The 17776-nt window shown below is 37.6% G+C and overlaps 3 protein-coding genes across 5 annotated transcripts; 2 read left to right on the top strand and 1 right to left on the bottom strand.

The window, feature by feature from the left end:
• The first annotated feature begins 1221 nt into the window (after nucleotides 1-1221).
• Nucleotides 1222-12818, top strand: LOC134185648 (uncharacterized). 2 transcript variants are annotated; one of them, XM_062653485.1, is made up of 20 exons: nucleotides 1222-1395; nucleotides 3311-3502; nucleotides 3570-3659; nucleotides 4171-4344; nucleotides 4602-4742; nucleotides 4936-5131; nucleotides 5196-5266; nucleotides 6189-6862; nucleotides 7952-8183; nucleotides 8571-8736; nucleotides 8813-8916; nucleotides 9088-9234; nucleotides 9295-9337; nucleotides 10084-10194; nucleotides 10258-10481; nucleotides 10538-10652; nucleotides 11628-11770; nucleotides 11883-11927; nucleotides 12229-12430; nucleotides 12505-12818. In XM_062653485.1, the coding sequence occupies exons 1-20, from the start codon at nucleotides 1228-1230 to the stop codon at nucleotides 12660-12662; spliced, it is 3396 nt and encodes a 1131-aa protein (XP_062509469.1). In that variant the 5' UTR covers nucleotides 1222-1227; the 3' UTR covers nucleotides 12663-12818. The 2 variants fall into 2 exon arrangements, with proteins under 2 accessions (XP_062509469.1, XP_062509470.1); XM_062653486.1 differs by lacking the exon at nucleotides 1222-1395 and adding an exon at nucleotides 2328-2400.
• Nucleotides 12819-12941: 123 nt separating this feature from the next.
• Nucleotides 12942-16180, top strand: LOC134185827 (uncharacterized). 2 transcript variants are annotated; one of them, XM_062653705.1, is made up of 4 exons: nucleotides 12942-12974; nucleotides 13035-13131; nucleotides 13193-13256; nucleotides 15865-16180. In XM_062653705.1, the coding sequence occupies exons 1-4, from the start codon at nucleotides 12961-12963 to the stop codon at nucleotides 15987-15989; spliced, it is 300 nt and encodes a 99-aa protein (XP_062509689.1). In that variant the 5' UTR covers nucleotides 12942-12960; the 3' UTR covers nucleotides 15990-16180. The 2 variants fall into 2 exon arrangements, with proteins under 2 accessions (XP_062509689.1, XP_062509688.1); XM_062653704.1 differs by having other exon boundaries at nucleotides 12943-12974; nucleotides 13032-13131; nucleotides 15865-16179.
• Nucleotides 16181-16286: 106 nt separating this feature from the next.
• Nucleotides 16287-17554, bottom strand: LOC134185826 (uncharacterized). The gene has a single exon (XM_062653702.1). It carries the CDS (start codon nucleotides 17493-17495, stop codon nucleotides 16395-16397), a length of 1101 nt encoding a protein of 366 aa, XP_062509686.1. The 5' UTR covers nucleotides 17496-17554; the 3' UTR covers nucleotides 16287-16394.
• Between the last annotated feature and the right edge of the window lie 222 nt (nucleotides 17555-17776).

Raw genomic sequence — 17776 nt, 5'->3', positions numbered from 1 at the left:
AATTGAACAAGACTGTGTGATGAATGTGTTGTGAGAATGCCTTAGTTTTGATGTCTTGTATCAACCTGTAGACTACATAGTACAATCTCAATGATAGAGTCTTGTCAGTTGGCAACTACAACAGGACACAGTCTGTAGTGATAGGCAAAACTTATGCGAAGTCATCGAGCAAATCTTCTCTCAAGTTGTGGAAACTTGAAGAATTTACAAAGATAAATCTCTGAATTTGAAACGGGGGTATAGGGATGGTATAAAAGGTAAAGAGACAGGATAGGTACATATATCTGAGGCACGTACTTACGAGGGGTTCGAGGAGCGTGAACGAACCGGCGACCCATTTTAGTCAGAGGTCTGCTCTTACCTCTGTCTACAACCAATTTGCTAGCAATATTTGCACCAGATGTAGAAGCTGTAACTGCTGAAGTGTTTGCCTGTGCCTCATGTTCCAGATGTAGCTAGATTGATGTAAGCAGATTTAGACTCCCGTGGTGAGTGATTTGTAGTGTATATCATCAATTATTACATGATGTGTGTGTGTGTGTGTGTGTGTGTGTGTGTGTGTGTGTGTGTGTGTGTGTGTGTGTGTGTGTGTGTGTGTGTGTGTGTGTTTGTATGTATATTTCTCTCATCTGTGAGAGGCTGTACCTGCTGGTACGAAGTGAAATAATATATACATATATATATATATATATATATATATATATATATATATATATATATATATATATATTATGCATATTTATCAATGTCTTCCAATAGACCTGGTGATTAATAATAGAATCATTAGAATAGAGCATGTTGAACTGACTGGGAGGTCCACTAAAGCACTGAAATCTCAAATTCTTGCAACTGTTATTGGGCAATTAATTCTAGCGGACTTATAGCATTTGTGGTCACGGGAAAAGGCAGTCATTTTTGTGATTCTAGCTAGACGTTTCAAGCAGCTCACTTAGGATCAAAATGGCTTCTAAATTTATAATAATTAATGAATTCCTAACAATTCAATCGTAGACCAACATTTGAAGTGAGTTTTGGAATTACAGCTCAGTGAGACAACACCTAGAATAATAATATCCTAAAAATTAAATGCTTAGCTAACACTCTTGTTAGCAAATGACTAAAGAGCACTAAATATATTTTTTTAATTAAGTGCACGTGAGTAGGTGTGGCGTATGCAACGAATCCTTTGCGCAACATGACATGTGACAGGTATTTCCCTCATATTGAATGCACATGGAGGCGTCCGCTCGGAAAGAGCAGTTTATTCACGTCGAAAAACTGCGTAATCTTATTACTAAAGAGTCGCTAGTACTTTTCATCGGTGAAGAACTCTCGATACTCGAGAAACCAGCTTCTTTGGATCAGTGGTGGGACTTCCTGGTTGATGACATTCAGGCAAGGCTGTCTAGTCTCCATCTGAAACTATCGTTCTGAGTACATAATCGACTAAATACGTAAGACTAGCTTTAGCTTTAATATGCGTATTGTGCATATAACCAGGAACATAGTTTGACAGCCTTAAAACGTATTTTCAAATTTAGATGCAGCAGCAACCACTGGGGCGGAACGGGGTCTAGGGACTAGGGGAATGGAGACTAAAGCCTGGTTCACAATATTGACGCCGACGTCGACGTCGACAATAGAAATGAATCCTATTCCAGCGTCGACGTCGGCGTCAACATCAAAGGATGCCGCCGACGTCGAGGCGATTTCTTTGAAGTTTGACGCTCAACTGACAGGCGTAAAGGGGCGTGAACCAGGCTTAAAGGGGAAGTCCAACAAAAATGAACTTAACTTGTATGAGTAGATCTTACGAAGACAAATCGATCGGTATAAGTTACTCCGTTATCTTCGCTTTTGTAAACGAGAACGAGCGATGTTTCTGTGATGTGCAACGCCCACGCGCTTCCTGGTCGATTAAGCTCCGCCCACTGGGAACGAATCACTGCGTTTACGGATGACTGCTACGGATATATCGAGAATGACGAATGTTAATGCGAAGATATTATGAAGATCTGCCTTCTCGCCGTCAGTGGTTCCTCTCTAAAGTAAATTGGTGTCGCTAGAGCTGTTTCCCCACCAGACTTTGAAGCAGAATTCCTCAATACCACGGCTTACCTAGAGAACGCACTTGTGCTTGAGTATTTGTTTATCCTTGTTCTTTTAATTTCCGAAGAGAAACGTACAGCGCGCTGTTTGGCGTGAGCTACAGAGGATAAGGCTATTTTTACATCCGGGATTGTAACCTTCTACCAATCAGCGGCAAAAGAAAGTGAGCAGACCGGATGTGAAAATAGGAACTTCCTCTGTAGCACACGCCAGACGGCGCGCTGAACGTTTCTCTTCGGATATTAAAAGAACAAGGATAGACAAATATTCAAGCACCAGCGCGTTCTCTAGGTAAGCCGTGCTATTGAGGAATTCTGCTTGCAAGTCTGGCGGAGAAACAGCTCTACCGACACCATTTTACTTTAGAGAGGAACCACTGACGGCAAGAAGGCAGATCTTCATAATATCTTCGCATTCACATTCGTCATTCTCGATATATCCGTAGCAGTCACCCGTAAACGCATTGATTCGTTCCCAGTGGGCGGAGCTTAATCGACCAGGAAGCTCGGAGGAGGCGCGTGGGCGTTGCACATCACAGAAACTTCGCTCGTTCTTGTATACAAAAGCAAAGATAACGGAGTAATTTATACCGGTCGAATTGTCTTCGTAAGATCTACTCATACAAGTTAAGTTTATTTTTGTTGGACTTCCCCTCTAAGGCAATAGGGCTGGTGGTTGAGGGAAGTTTTTCCAACTCTGGGTATAATTTCTATTTTTGTAAGCAAACACTACAGGCAACAAAAACACCTTTTGAAAGCTGCGGAGACATTCATCATCACATCGACTGGCACGGTAATTAACAACATAACAATGAGCGCATGCGCTACATTCCAATATGCCGTGAGTTTGTTCGGGCGTCAATGGTCCACAGCAGCGTGACAGCTAGAGTCCACAGCAGTCTTACTGTAATCCTACCGCATGCGCCTTCGGCTAATTAATTAATTAATTAAAGATCTTTTGTTTTAGATAGCTGTACTCAATATATCAATCACAAACAAGCCTGCAGCATATCAGGCCTGATATGCTGGCAGTGGAAACTTATTGGCCTTGTGTTGTTGGTTTTCTTATAGTTTTGGATCATGTGAACAACCACACTTATTAAAAGTTAATTAATTAACTCTTATTTATAAGCCAAGCCACTTTGTTATAGCTTGTGGTGCTCTGCTTTGATCTCTTAATCTTATGATTGTTTTTGGTGCAGCAAACTAGAGACCGTCTGTTGGAGAAGGAAGAGCAGTATGTCATGTCCTTGGAAAATCAAAGATCAAAAGAGCATGAATACCTCAGAATGTTGGGTCGATTTCCTTTAATTTTGACAACTAATTTGGACCAGTTGATTGAAAGGTTTTTGTGGAAGTCTGGTCCAAGACGAGAAACAGTGAGACTTGATCAGGCAAGCGTTTTGTATAATTAGGATGTAATTTTATGTTTATATTGATTATTTGTATTTGATAATGTAGGTTGAGGTTCTTTCTAGCTCATGGATTAACAGGAAACGAGATGTGATTGTGAAGTGCTTTGGTGACCACGGTTACGCTGGAAGTGTAACAGTAAGACTTATAATAAGTGTATGTGTAAACCTAGGAAGTATATAGAATGCCAAACACATATGACTTTATTATGAAATAGACCATCTGTCATAGCGTGTGCATGGGATCAGATTGTCAAAATAAGAAATCACGCAGCGTTCACGTCGTTGAGAGATTTCACATGGAGGTTGACTCCTCGAGAGGAGACCAACGATTTACCAATGGGCGAAGGCAAATCTAGAGTTGTAGAACAGACGAAGGACAGTTCGAGAGCCTCTTTCCCCTGCACTGTTTGAGAGCCTGCTTGGAGCGCACAGGCACGCGCACATGCACACACACACACACACACACACACACACACACACACGCGCGCACACACACACACACACACACACACACACACACACACACACACTGGCTATATAATGTAAGAGATTGTGACTGACAGTTGTATAGAAAGTTGGACAATGCAAGAATTTGTATATTAACTGGATAAAATGATCTAATTTTGTTTCCCATTTTTTAATTACAGCCTGAAGCTAAGGACTTTATGTTTAAGCTTTGCGAGGAGAACATTAGTCATCAACATGTTGCTTATCAATTTATGGAATCCGTTTTCAATCAACGAACTGTTTTATTTCTTGGCTGCAACAGGAACCATCCACTTTACAATGGACTGATCAACACATTTGCATTGGATTCTAAGGTTTATCTATTGAGACTGAGAAGATAGTTTATTTTTTATTGACATGGTTTTTAAAGTCAAGTGATGCATGTTGTGTGCTTGCATTAGGCTACATGCTACATATTTGGATTTGTGACATCTGTATTTAATACATTTGTTGAAATGTACTTAATAATTTTCTAAAGTAATAAATCATACCGTGTTTTACCTATATTGACTCTGACGTACTAAAAATTAACTGTGACTATGAAATTAAGTCAGTGGTAATATTTTGTTAGGAAACACATTACTGGTATGACTTGTCATCCGACAGCAAGTCAGTCAAGCAGGATCGAAACTTGGTTACACTGCAATTTAACATGCCACTATGGGAGTTCATTCTTTATCTCAGTACTGGATCTATGCAAAAAGAATTTCAGGTATTTGCTGCAAATTTGTGTTGATGGATTGGTGGAAAACAAATGCATACACTTTAATTAATTATATATTTGTTTGTCTTCTATGACAAGATCAGTGTGTAGCATGTCTACATGATTACAGTCAGACTGTACAGTGCAGAATGCATGTTGTCCTGTTGTCTTATAAATTAGTTAGTTGTTCTTTTATGTGTAGTCAGGGCAAGTTTGGGAGCGCTTTTATTTGTCTACTCAGAGGGAGAGTTATCTGCAGCAGCAGCTAGAACTTGAAAAACAAGCATCAGAGATCACGTACATGACTTCAAGTATAACCAATGCTCTGGCCCCAAAGGAAGTCATCGATACTGTTGCTAAACCTAAGGTAGCAGCAATATTTGATGATGATCCATTTGGTAAGCGAAATGTTTATTGTAAGAACAGCTGAATATAGATTGTGTTCTATAATACTTTGGTTAGGTGTTGGTTCAGCAGAAAAAGTAGATGCTACCATTCAAGCAATGATCAAGAGAAGGGAGAACCTTTTGGAGGTTGGCTTGTCTAGTTAAATAATTTAATTATTAAAACAAAATGAAATTGAGTAAAGTGAACAGTGCATGTTTTAGAACGTTAGTGGCAATTATATTATAAATTTGCAACAATTGATTACTGCTAATCATGATATAATAGGTTGTGATATTTGGTAGTTAATTGCTATTTTTGGTGGTACAACAATCAGTGTAAGGCAAACATTGGTTAGTAGTGATGTTTTGCAAAAAAGGTACTGGAATTTCCGAAAGGCATTGACTTGTCTTATAACATTTCTGGCGTATAAGCAATGTTTAGATCTAAGATTAAAAAACTGGTTTCAATTTGTACGTGGCAGTTGGTGGGGTTTTGGATAGACATGTACTTACAGTAAATCTAGAAATTTTCGTACTCTTGAAATTTTAGTTATTTTCGTAGATACCTGTTTTGTACTAAAACAACATGAGTACTAAAATTTATAGATAGATGCACTTGAATTCGGCTACAGTACAGTACCGATGTCCTGTACTAAAATAACATGTATACGAACTCCTTCAGGGGCAGAAGTGCTAAAATTTATGAGTACTAGAATTTCTGAATTTACAGTACGTACTACATTGACTGATGCATTATTTTAAGACGAGCGTTTTTCTCGACTGCAGCTGCATTCATAGACTATACACTGGACAGTGTTTTGGTTGTGATGAATTGTGCACTGTCTTGAGTTTATTAGTTGAAAAGTGACCAATGTATTGATGTTAGTTGGCTAAATCACTTGGAGCAGCTCATCGCATAGCATTTTATAAGGAAGGTTTGCAACAGAATAATTTACTTAGTTTGACGTTTGTTGATCCGTTTGTTGATTAACACAATAGATTTACAGAAGATAAGATGTCGGAATTTTATAAATTTGTTATAGATTTCTTGTTTTTGAAATGTGTGTAGCTTATCAAGCAAGGTGAAACTCGAATTCGAGCTGTCTTTCTGTTTGATGAGTTCAAGAAGGAGATTGATGATTCAAACAATGACCGACGTCAAATGATGATTCGAAAGTATGCTGAGGCCGTTCTTCTTTGCAACTCTTTTCTTAAGACTACAAGTTCATTTGAAATTATCATGGTACCAACTTTGACCAGTGATGAACTGGCTGCAATGAAAAAGGAAACATACGCTTACATTGAATTGAAAAGAGGTGCAGACAAGGCCATTTGCTATGCTGATACAGCAGTATCAGGGGAGCCTCGTTTTGGAACACACATGATTGTGGTGAATGGAGCTGAGGTGGCAGCAAGAAAGAAACACCTTGATCAAACATTGTCAAGAGCTTGGAAATCGGAGAAATCACTTATGATGTTAGTGGCTTTGGTGTTGCGAGCTAACAGAGAAGCTCATGCTTTGGATGAAAATATGTTGAAGAAACTGGAGCAGTTGGATCAGCTACAGGGACTAACTGAAAGTCATGCTGTTGATTTGAGTAGTTTGGAGCAAGTTGGATCTGGCTCATTTGGATCAGTTTACAAAGGGCAGTATAATGGGCATACTGTTGCATTCAAGCTGATCAATGAGAAAGCTGAAGAAAGCGATCTGGAAGTCTTTTTAAGAGAATTTGAAACAATGAAGTAAGCAATTTGTAGATACTGATTTTTGGTATCTTTCCTGTACTGTTTCTCTGTTTTTCTCTTTTTCTTTTGTTTATTTCTCTTTGATTTCATGTTGTAGCTTGAGCGTGCATGTGTGTGTGTGTGTGTGTGTGTGTGTGTGTGTGTGTGTGTGTGTGTGTGTGTGTGTGTGTGTGTGTGTGTGTGTGTGTGTGTGTGTGTGTGTGTGTGTGTGTGTGTGTGTTTGTCACTGTTTGTGTGTCACTAAGCATTGGTTATGTTTACTCCTATGTGTCATTGATGGATTTAAAGGGGTTTAGGTGGTTTTCCATGGAACTGTGATTGACAGCCAGGTTTAACTGTAAAACTAAGTATCCAGCAAGGTTTCTCCATAACTACCATGTTATGATTAATAGTATGTTATGCAGACGTTATCAGTTCATGCTCAATTAAAATACATTACAGACAGATCTTATTTGGTAACTTTGTGAACAATCAGAACTCTCTGTTAACAACTTTGGATTTTTTTCTGTATCTGTATGTTGCTTTGCTGGCTATGCCAGTGTAGTTAGTTTTATGTCAGTTACAGTGAACTTTAATTTGATCTAGCAACTTCCAGTTCAATGACTACTGCATGCCTGTCAATCAATTACACACAAACTCAAATTCAATGACAACTTTAACTACAGTGTACTTCTTAGCTATGTTTGTCCATGTTCTAGATAAAGTCTCTCTAGTATAACCACTTTGTGTCAGTGGAGATGCATGTCCTATTGACTTGACTACACGTGATGAGGATTGCCCATGCATTAGTTTCTGCCATTGACAACTGCTTTTGTCAATTGAAAAAAAAAAGAAATTAACACTTCTTTATTAGTCAAGAAAAGATGTCAGAGAGTGAAAACATCAGGAACAAAGAAATTTGCACGGCTTTTGTCTTTAAAATGTTTCAATATAAGGGCTATATGTAATTAATTGATTATGGTAGGTTTGTAGTGATATTGTGTAGTAAGGTAAATGTGTTTAACAGTTGTTGTTATGCCTGTTGTGGGAATGTTTCAAATGCTAATACAGAGGCTTGCATCAATTTTACAATTGCTTATTGTGTAGACGGTCAAGACATCCACACATTGTTTACGTTGAAGACTGTTTTCGTTCTCGGTCAAGATTTGGTCTGATCATGGAATTTATAAGTGGTAATAATTTATGGCAGATTATTCAGACCAATGGTGCTTTGTCAAGAGACAATGCTTACAAGTGTGCTAAAGCAGTCGGCAGTGCACTTCAGTATCTTCACTCTTTAAGTATCATGCACAGAGATGTGAAACCAGACAATGTCTTGGTGAGCTTTGAAATCAGTAGCATTTTCATTTGTACATTTGCGTTTCTGGTATTTCGTAGTTTTCAATAGTTGTGGTTCATAAAATTATCACACACTCGGGATGACTGAAAAACATTAATACGTGTAGGCACAGATTATTTGGTGATTGACATATATTATACTTGTTGTCTACCAGTACAACTATGTACATGCACAGTAAGTGTGGGAATTAAGCTTAGGTGGCAGTAACTGTATAGATAGAGGTATCTGTGTACGACTGACTTATTTGTGTGATATTTGCTTTTAATTAAATAACTGAAACAGTTGATTGTCGGTAATAACAATGTACATCAGCTTCTTAAGTTGATTAATATTGTTATTTGAATTTTAAACTTTCTTGTTTTAAAGATTGGTGGTGATTTTGACGTAATCAAGTTGAGTGACTTTGGCTTGGCCAGGGCAACAGAGGGCACTCGAGAAACAAAGACCATTCTTCGAGGAGCATGGCGATACATGGCACCAGAAGTGATGCAACATGGCAAATACTCTGCTCGAGCAGATGTCTACAGTTATGGTAAACTGTCTCATCTTGAATGACTGTGATGATGATTGTCGCAATGGATAATGATGTTGTATTGTATGCTCTTTAGGCTGCATGCTGATTGAGGTTGTTAGTGGGAAGAAAGTGTTTGATGAATTTGCCAAGGAGAAAGAAGCTGGAATTCAAAAGCTGTACAAACGACCTAGGATACCAGTATGTTATTATTAATTCTAAAGTTTAAACATTTATAATGTTTAGTCAACCACAATTTGTAGTTAACATTGTGTGAGTGGACGTGAGATGCAGCTTAGTGTAAAACACAACTTTTGTTTAGTATGGATTAGAATTTTAATTAAGCACTCTCATTCATGATTTCTGTTGAAGGTTGATTGTGTGGCTATTTATGGAGCTGCAATGAGATATGCTATTGAGAAATGTGTAGAAGATGACAATGGTCGACCAGAGATGGTGCAAATTCTTTCAATTCTTGAAGACAGAGTGTCAAATTTGGTTGAGCCAGTTTCCTCTGCTGTATGAGTTTGATATTTGTAGTTGTTGTTCTTGTTACTGATATTATGACTTTGTGTTCAGGATGTTGAACTTTTGTGTCTTGGAACAGGTACTGGAATCACAGGTATGAAAACACATGCAACACACACACACACACGCGCGCGCGCACGCACGCGTGCTATTGCACTCATGCATGTGCATACACCACACAATTCTAGCTCTGTGAGCCATCTTAAGTGGGACTTTGTAAACGTTATGTGACCAAGCGATTAACGTACTCGAAGGGTGTTGAATCACTTCTGGTCTTGGCACTTCTGTTATGGATGGGAGTCCTGTCGTACTTAGGAATGCGCTATGCTGCATAGTAGGTTCCAACCAGTAATTACGTTTGGTTAACGTTGTGCATGGCAACCACAGACAATGGAAGCCAATTACAATCGTAAACGTTTATGAGCCGTTCTTATTCATCTTTGCAATTACCAGGTCTTGCTGTAAATAAACAAACTGTCATTGATGTCCCGTACACCATTGGTGTCTCGGACGTATGTGATACCTCTTATTACATAGACAGTAACGAACTATTTTGGCAGTGCTGTGGAATTTTTGGTCACATGAAATGTGAATTGCTTTGTTTGATTTTTGATACGTTTTACAAGTAGCCCAGAAGCTAAATGGCATCTGAATTTGTAGTACTTTCTGACAAGTTGATTGTAGCTCTTCAAGGTGCTCATAGCTGTGGAAGTCAAAACCATATGCAGCTTTAGTTACTAAATATTTGAAGTTTTGTGTGACAGAGTGTTGTTGGAGGATCACGTGGTGTGCATCTCTTATCTATCTATAGTACATTTTGTTTGTTTTTCTATATTTCAGGTATTGTCACTAGTGAAGCAAGCTCAGCTTTTATAGTACTGTATCAAGGGCAGCCATTTCTACTTATCGATCTTGGTTATGGTGTTTATCGTCAGTTTAGGGAGCATTTTCGTGAGTTTGCTGTGGTACTAACCATCTTCTTTGTGACAATCTAGCCTTTCTTTTGATTTTCAGCTGAACATAAATATTTGCCTGACAAAATATTTGTAACTCATAACCACGGGGATCATGCAGCTGAGCTACCACCTCTACTTGTTTTTGATGCTGTAGAACGACGGAAGGAAAATAAGTCAAAAGTGACTATCTACTGTGGGCAAGAAGTTGAAATGAGACTGAAACAACACAGATTGAATGAGATAAGTAGCTCGATGCTTGATGATACGACACAAGCCACAACGGTATTGTTGTGTACTAATTTATGACACGGTTGTTACTTGATTTGGACATTATACAGGATGAGTTGGCTAATTGGGTGATTTGCTCAGAACGTCATGGAAAAGTGTTTCTTGATGCCCATCGTTATCTTGGCCTGAAGGTTCACAGGAGCAGACACTCTGAACCCAGTTATGGTAAGTGCACATGCATGCATCATACTCCTGAGACATTTCTTTGCAATGGAATGATGATGTGCAAATGATTTTTAATGCATTTTCTTTGATTTAACGCTTAGGCTTCAGAGTTTAGCTGGGTTTCTTTTTATGAGGGAAATGTATTTTCTTCATGGGAAGATAGACTGGCTGGACAGTCGAGCTTAAATTTTGCTAGGTTCTTAATGGATAGGAGGATCGAAGACCACATCTACTTTTCGACTTTGTATCGCGGGAAGTGATTACTGGCTATGATGTTGGGAGCTAATGGAAAGCACTGCTTTCAACATTTGTAACTACATAATAACCTGCCAAGGGAGATTTAAGATGACATATTGCTCATTTGTTGCACTGAGCTATGATATTGATGTTAAAAACATATAGCAGTGTGATAACATCTTGAGTTGTATGTTTAGCAAATAATATTATGGATTAGTTTGGTAGGCGTTCAGTAGTCATCAGTAGCAGGTAATAATGCTGTTTTCAGTCATTTCGTTACACACGCACACACACACACACACACACACACACACACACACACACACACACACACACACACACATATTGAACATTGAACCTTAAATCAGTCTTTATTAATTTGTCGATGCTGTCCCATCAACATTGCACACTCACACATACTTGGCAAGTTTTCATGCTTGCTATGGATATTTGTATTGCAGACATTTACACCAGATTTTACAATTACGAGGGGACACATTCTTACTAAATTGTAATAAGAAGCTATGTAAAGCAAAAAATTAATGGCTATCTTGCTGGACTAGTGCATTTAAGCCTCAGCTTGCCAATGGCAGAAGTTAACACATGCACACACGTACGCGTACTACTTGTATAAGACTTAACCAGAAATTGCAGTATTATACCTAAAAAAGTACAGTATTTTGGTAAAAGTGGCTAGCAATTGGTCAAATTTAATTTGTGTTTTTGTGGTAATCACAGGCTTTACTTTATATTGGCGAAATGAAGCTATTCTTGGCTTTTCATCTGATTCTGGATTTGATATATCTCTGTATGATACACTTCATCAAAGCACAACTGTTTTGATTGATGCAAGGGAATCTGGATCACCAGAACATGCATCAGTAAGTTACATGCTGTATGGTACAGATAGATGGCATTCAATTGGACTTTAATGTGACTTTGAATCTTAAGATTTCAGTTATTTGTTATTTATTTTTAAATTTTGTATTATAGTTTGCCGAGCTTATTGAGTACGAGAAACAAGTGGCTTCTAAGGAGGTTTCTTTGTTTGTCTGTCTGTTTGTCTGTGTTGTGTGTTTGTCCGTCTGTTTGTTTCTGTTTGTCTGTCTGTTTGTTTCTGTTTGTCTGTCTGTTTGTTTGTTTGTTTTGTGCGCACATGGTGTTCTGTCTGCCTTTTCTGTTTGTTTGTCTGTCTGTCTGTCCATCTGTCTATCGTCTGTTTGTCTGTCTGTCTATTGTCTGTCTGTCTGTCTATTGTCTATCTGTCTGTCTGTCGTCTGTCTGTCTGTAATATTGCTTTAACTTAATTAATCTGCCGTTGTTAAAATTTATTTAACAGAATAAGAGTGCTGTATTCATCTATGGCTATGGAACATCAGAAGAAGCTCCTGCTAATGGAGACCTTCCTAAACATGTTTCTGTGCTGTCTCCTGGCAATCGGATACCTCTGTGGTCACGCAAATCCAAGTCAAATGTGGCATTGCCTAGTGAAACTACACTTGCAACGATTCCAAATCAGATTTTAGTTGCTGAAACTGCTGGTAAGAGTAATTGATAGTATATGTGAAATATTTTATTTGTTTGTATCTTATAACGATTACGTACCATCTGCTAGGGTATCCACCTTTGAATGCAGACACAGTTCAACGTAATGTTGATGGTATGGATACTGAATTGTGTACTACTAGTGGAGAGTCTCACAATAGTTCTGAAATGATGGTGAGTGCATCTGTTGCAAGCTCCGAAGCTCATCAGTCAAACAACGAAACATAGTTGGTCATACGTTTTTATACTGGACTTGGGTTGACATTTGCAAGACTGCATGGCAGTTAGTAATGTTGTCTGCATGGTAGCAAATAGTCTACACGTATTTTGTACCTGCGCTGTCATTTGAAATGTTCGCATAATTACATTGCATTTCTAGTAAAATTCAAGCGGAAGCAGAGCTAAACTAATTCGTTACACTGTCTTGACCCGCTCTACAAGTATATGCATGAATTAGGTACGCCTCGGCTAGTTGCTAATTGTCAGTCGGACTATCACGTGAGGTGATCGACATTTGCGAGAAGTCATGGCAACAGCAAGGTGGTTGCAGTAAACCGAATGTTTCGTACATGTTGAACGCATGATTTTGTTTTCTAGTAGTACAGCACCGTTATTTTCGAGATACCATCCGATGATTCCAAAATGCTACGTTCCTCCGTGGCAGTTGGACATGAACAACAGGCGCTTCATCATTGAGGTACTTTCTCTACACGTATGTGCTAGCTAGGCTATGCGTGTTGAACAGATGATGTTGACAGAACTGTAACTTCTCTGGATTAGAGAACTGGAAAGGACACGTCACGATGTTCTTGGATTCTAGAGGTACAGTGCACGTGTACAACTTGCATTTGGTCACACCCATTCACGTGCAATATAGATTCTAAGAAACAATTATGATGTTAGAACATAGAATAGGCGTAACTAATATAAGAATTGCTATTTTTGTTACTAGAAAAAGGAAAGAAATAAAATGATTTCCTTGACTAATAATCTATATTCAGTCTTGACATGCCTTCTATTTCTGTAATTGCCTTATATGTGCATTGTGCTAATTAATTAAAGAAAATTATTTAGTATAGAATTACAATCTGAAACTAAATTATACAAAATTCTACTAAAAGTTGTCTTCTTACTTTGAAATGATTTGGCCAGCAGCCATTAATTACATTCCTTTGTTGAAAACTGTATTTCATCTGTGCATGATTGTATCACATGCATTCTGAGTCTGTAAAAAGGTAAGAGTTAAACCATAAGTGAGCTAGTTAATTAACTAACATGCAAGGTAACTAAGTTGCAAAGCATTTTATATATCTGATACAATTAATTTTTTAACTTTTTAAAATAGGTATTCAATATTAATTATGTTTCCACTCTTATCTAAACACATTGAAACTAGTACTGATTGATGTTTGACTAGTGATCTTAATTTAAGTACCTAGAGATAGCAAAATTTGTGATAACTAGGAAGAACTGATTTTTAACAATGTTTTTTCTGTTTAATTTGTGTAATCAGTTTGCATGTCTCAGACAGCTAGGCAATGGTAATGATATATTGGAAACCACATTGATTTTTGCATACTTTAGATATAGTTTACTGTGTTACAGCTAGAGAATATGATTACTTATTTTGTTGTGTCACTAGCATCATGAAAGTCAAAGTGTGCCTAAAGTGATCCAAATTGGTGTGAAATTTTTTATGTAGCATAGAGTTTTTGTAGATCACTCAATGTGATTTGATATAATGCTCTAGTGTGTTATGCAATACTAATTAATGATTAATTGCAACAGCAAATGACAACTTTGCGAGCATGCAGTTTATAAAGGCAATAAATATAGACTATGAAATGAAAAACTCAAGTGATGATAATAGTTTATGTGGTGGGTATATGCATATTTTGTTAGGTAACTGAATACAGAAGGCCCACAACATGGTGCATACCAATAATAAACTTGCAATAAATGGGTGCTACCACTTAATTAATGTGCTACAACAAATACTACTAATCGAATGTCTTGAATAGAAGCATATGTAGTAAAACTGTTGCCAGGAGGGCACTTTATCAATATTTCTATACCAGAATGTTGTAAATGGTAGCGATATATAAATAACTTAATAATGAAAGTGTTTTGGTTGAGAAGAAGCCCTATGCTTGTTTCTGTGACATTGTTCTGTCTACAGCTAGACTGATAGAACTAAAATTGCCTGTCTATACATATATGCAACAATAAATGTGTATGTTTTGAGAAGCTTGTTTGTGACATTGTTCTGTCTATAGAATGATACAGAACTATTAGTGCCTGTCTACAAGCAGACTGATAAACTATTAAGTCAGTGCGTACACATGTGTGGCATGCATGTATTTAGTGTTAATATGCAGCAGTTCTTGAGCATATTAAGAACTTCTAGAATTAAACAATTATATACCACACGTGTACTAAATATACGGTGTATTTGTGTTTACTCATGTTTATCTGATCCGATTCATAATTATTGCTTCATGATTCCCTGCTTTTTTATTATGCTAGCTTTATGATCTACCTTATTAATTAATTAATTAATATGGCCAATTGAAATTACTCTAAGAAAAGACTTTATATACTATACGTCATCAATGTTGAGAAAGCTAAAGTGACTTATATTGTATACGTATAAACCTGTATTTGCATATGATGCTGAATATTATTCATTTTATGAGAGAATTGTAAGGCCCATATGCTGCCTGCAGTCTTAGTTTTATATATCACACGACACTAAACAATAACTTTAATGATGTTAACAAACGTTATTATAGATTTTACTTGCCATTAGTGGTGCAATTCAACTAAATGCACATGTGTGCACAACTAATCTATTAATTAACTTAGAAAACAGAACGTTTAGTAAAACTAATGGCATGCCAAACATAGACAGGCGTAATTGCTTTTAGTTCTATTCTTTGTTATAGCCAATCCAAGTTTACTGCATGGTCTGCAACCCAGCCTTGTCAGGAATGGTTACTTACTTACACCCTTACACCCATTCCCACTAGTATATATAGCTCCTCTTTTTCAAGCAGACTTCCAATACAACTGATCGATCAGTTGTATTGCAACAACGAATTTAACTACTGCAGGTAACTGGGTACATTGAAATATAAACAGATTACTATCAGATGTTGTAGCAGCAATCAAATGAAAAGTACTGTATCCATATTGTGTACATAGCTGCTCGCATCTGTCCGATAAACTGATGGACACCTCTGGAAAACAAATTTTTCTCAAAATGTTACTACTCTTGCCAAACGCACAGAGTCATTTTCCATAGCGAATGCAAACAGAAAAGGCTCTTGTGCTGTATACATTGACACTGCATGTCTTGCTATGTTTTGATCCAACTGTCTTACTATGTGAGAAAGACATTTTAATGGACACTATATTATTTGTTTGACAGAGAGGTTGGGTGAAACAGTGGTAGTCAAACAGAAACGCATACCAAGGCGCCTGTGGCATTTCCGAGCATCTGCTTTGTCCAAGTACAACAGCAGTTTGATGGCCAGGAGATCGGCCACTGACTGATAAGAGAATCCGATCTCAACTACAAGAGCTGCGTGATTCAGCAATTGAGAGTCGACACTGTACTGGTATTGAAAATGAAATGGTACTATGTTTCTAGCCGGATCAATCTTGACAGTATTTTATGATATTATCCAATACCTATTTTAGAATCACAGATAAAAACACTCCGATGCCATTCTATTGTTGTTGATTTGTGCAATGTCTCTTACACTCCACTATTATACTTAATTACGATAGAATCATCATAACAGATTTAAAATAAGGCATGCAATTAGACTTACTAGTTCACAAAAGAAAAGATTGGTTTATACAAAATACAACCAATATGTCCTATCAGCCAAAAGGCAAAACTCAAATTGCATCAATTTGCAATTTGATAACGTCAGAGTCATGACTGCCCTTAGGCTACAAAACAGAGCCTGTAGAAATAGACATCCGTTCAACAAATTTTGAAATATCAGCCAAAAGAGATGCCATAGCAGTCTCAGTTTTAAGTTTGCTTTCTGCTTGATTTCTGTGTAGCTCGTCAACTATGCATTTCTGCAACATCTTGACAAAACGTACAAGAGATCGACATGAAGCTTGATGTTGAATACATGTACCAGATTCATGCAAACCAGACGGACACCGAGTCAGATGACAACGTGCAACATCCAAGGTCATTGCCAACAAGCTGGTACCATCTCCATCAAACAATTTCTTCAACATATCAATAAGATGACAAATCTTGTCACCTTTGCCATTCGTTTGTGTCCAAAAATGATGAGAAGACAACACAAGAAACATCAATTGCTGGACAAACAGAAGCTCAGTTTTATCCAATGACAAACATCCAGCAAAGTCTTGATAATTATCTTGGCAATTGACACACAATAAAACAAAGGACACGAGTTGTTTGACTTTTGCTATCTCTATCCAATCCCTATAGTCCAAGTAGATACCTAGCAATACTGCTGCCCCGTGAAAGCAGTCGATTTCACCCATTGTTATAATTATGTCAACAGCAACATTTGTCCACCAACCAAATTTCAATACCATCCAATGCAGCTCAGAATGCCAATCCCGTTCTTTCGTCTGAACATTAACGAGAGTATCACTCATCCGATTGATGTGTGTCCTGACATCATCAACATCAGATGGACTGATGCTTAATAGAGCAATGAAAGATCTAAGATGTGATGGATAAAAGTGACCGATACAAGGACATGGTTCTAATTCAGATTTCCTCACACTGTTAATAAAGCACTTGTTGAAGCAAACTACAATCGTTAACAATTTCGAATGCATTCCCGTCTGAATGACTAGATGCTTTAAGATACTATCTGAGTAGAAATAAAGATTAGGATACACAACACAAGCTTGAGGTATTTCTGACAATTGAATGAGCTGCTCGACTTGGCAATAGAAATTTCCTTCAAATTCATTGATATCAAGAAGCTTGTCTATAACACAGAAAAAGTCTTCTTCAAAAAGACTCTTATGAGAAACCCATCGAAGAGCCTTCATTTCAAAACCAGAGTTGTTTGTGTCTAGTGATTCTAATAAATTAAATGGAATACTTAATTCTGTCGGAACAGTTTCCACAAACAGACAGTCTTTCCCTAAATCTTGAACTTCGTTTATTTTAAAAACATCAGAAACGGCGGACGACAAGGTAACATCCTCAACTACTGCCTGCATATCAGTGTCTCCTGCCACAGGCAACAAGGTGAGTGCCATGTGTCTGTGCACTGTCCCAGAGAAGCTGGTCACAGGAACAAAGTCCATAGAATCGTTTGACCACTCTT

The sequence above is a fragment of the Corticium candelabrum genome, chromosome 10, assembly GCF_963422355.1.
Source record: "Corticium candelabrum chromosome 10, ooCorCand1.1, whole genome shotgun sequence".
NCBI classification, from domain to species: domain Eukaryota; kingdom Metazoa; phylum Porifera; class Homoscleromorpha; order Homosclerophorida; family Plakinidae; genus Corticium; species Corticium candelabrum.
The sequence above is the reverse complement of the archived record's forward strand: the minus strand, read 5'-3'. Positions and strand labels throughout refer to the sequence as shown.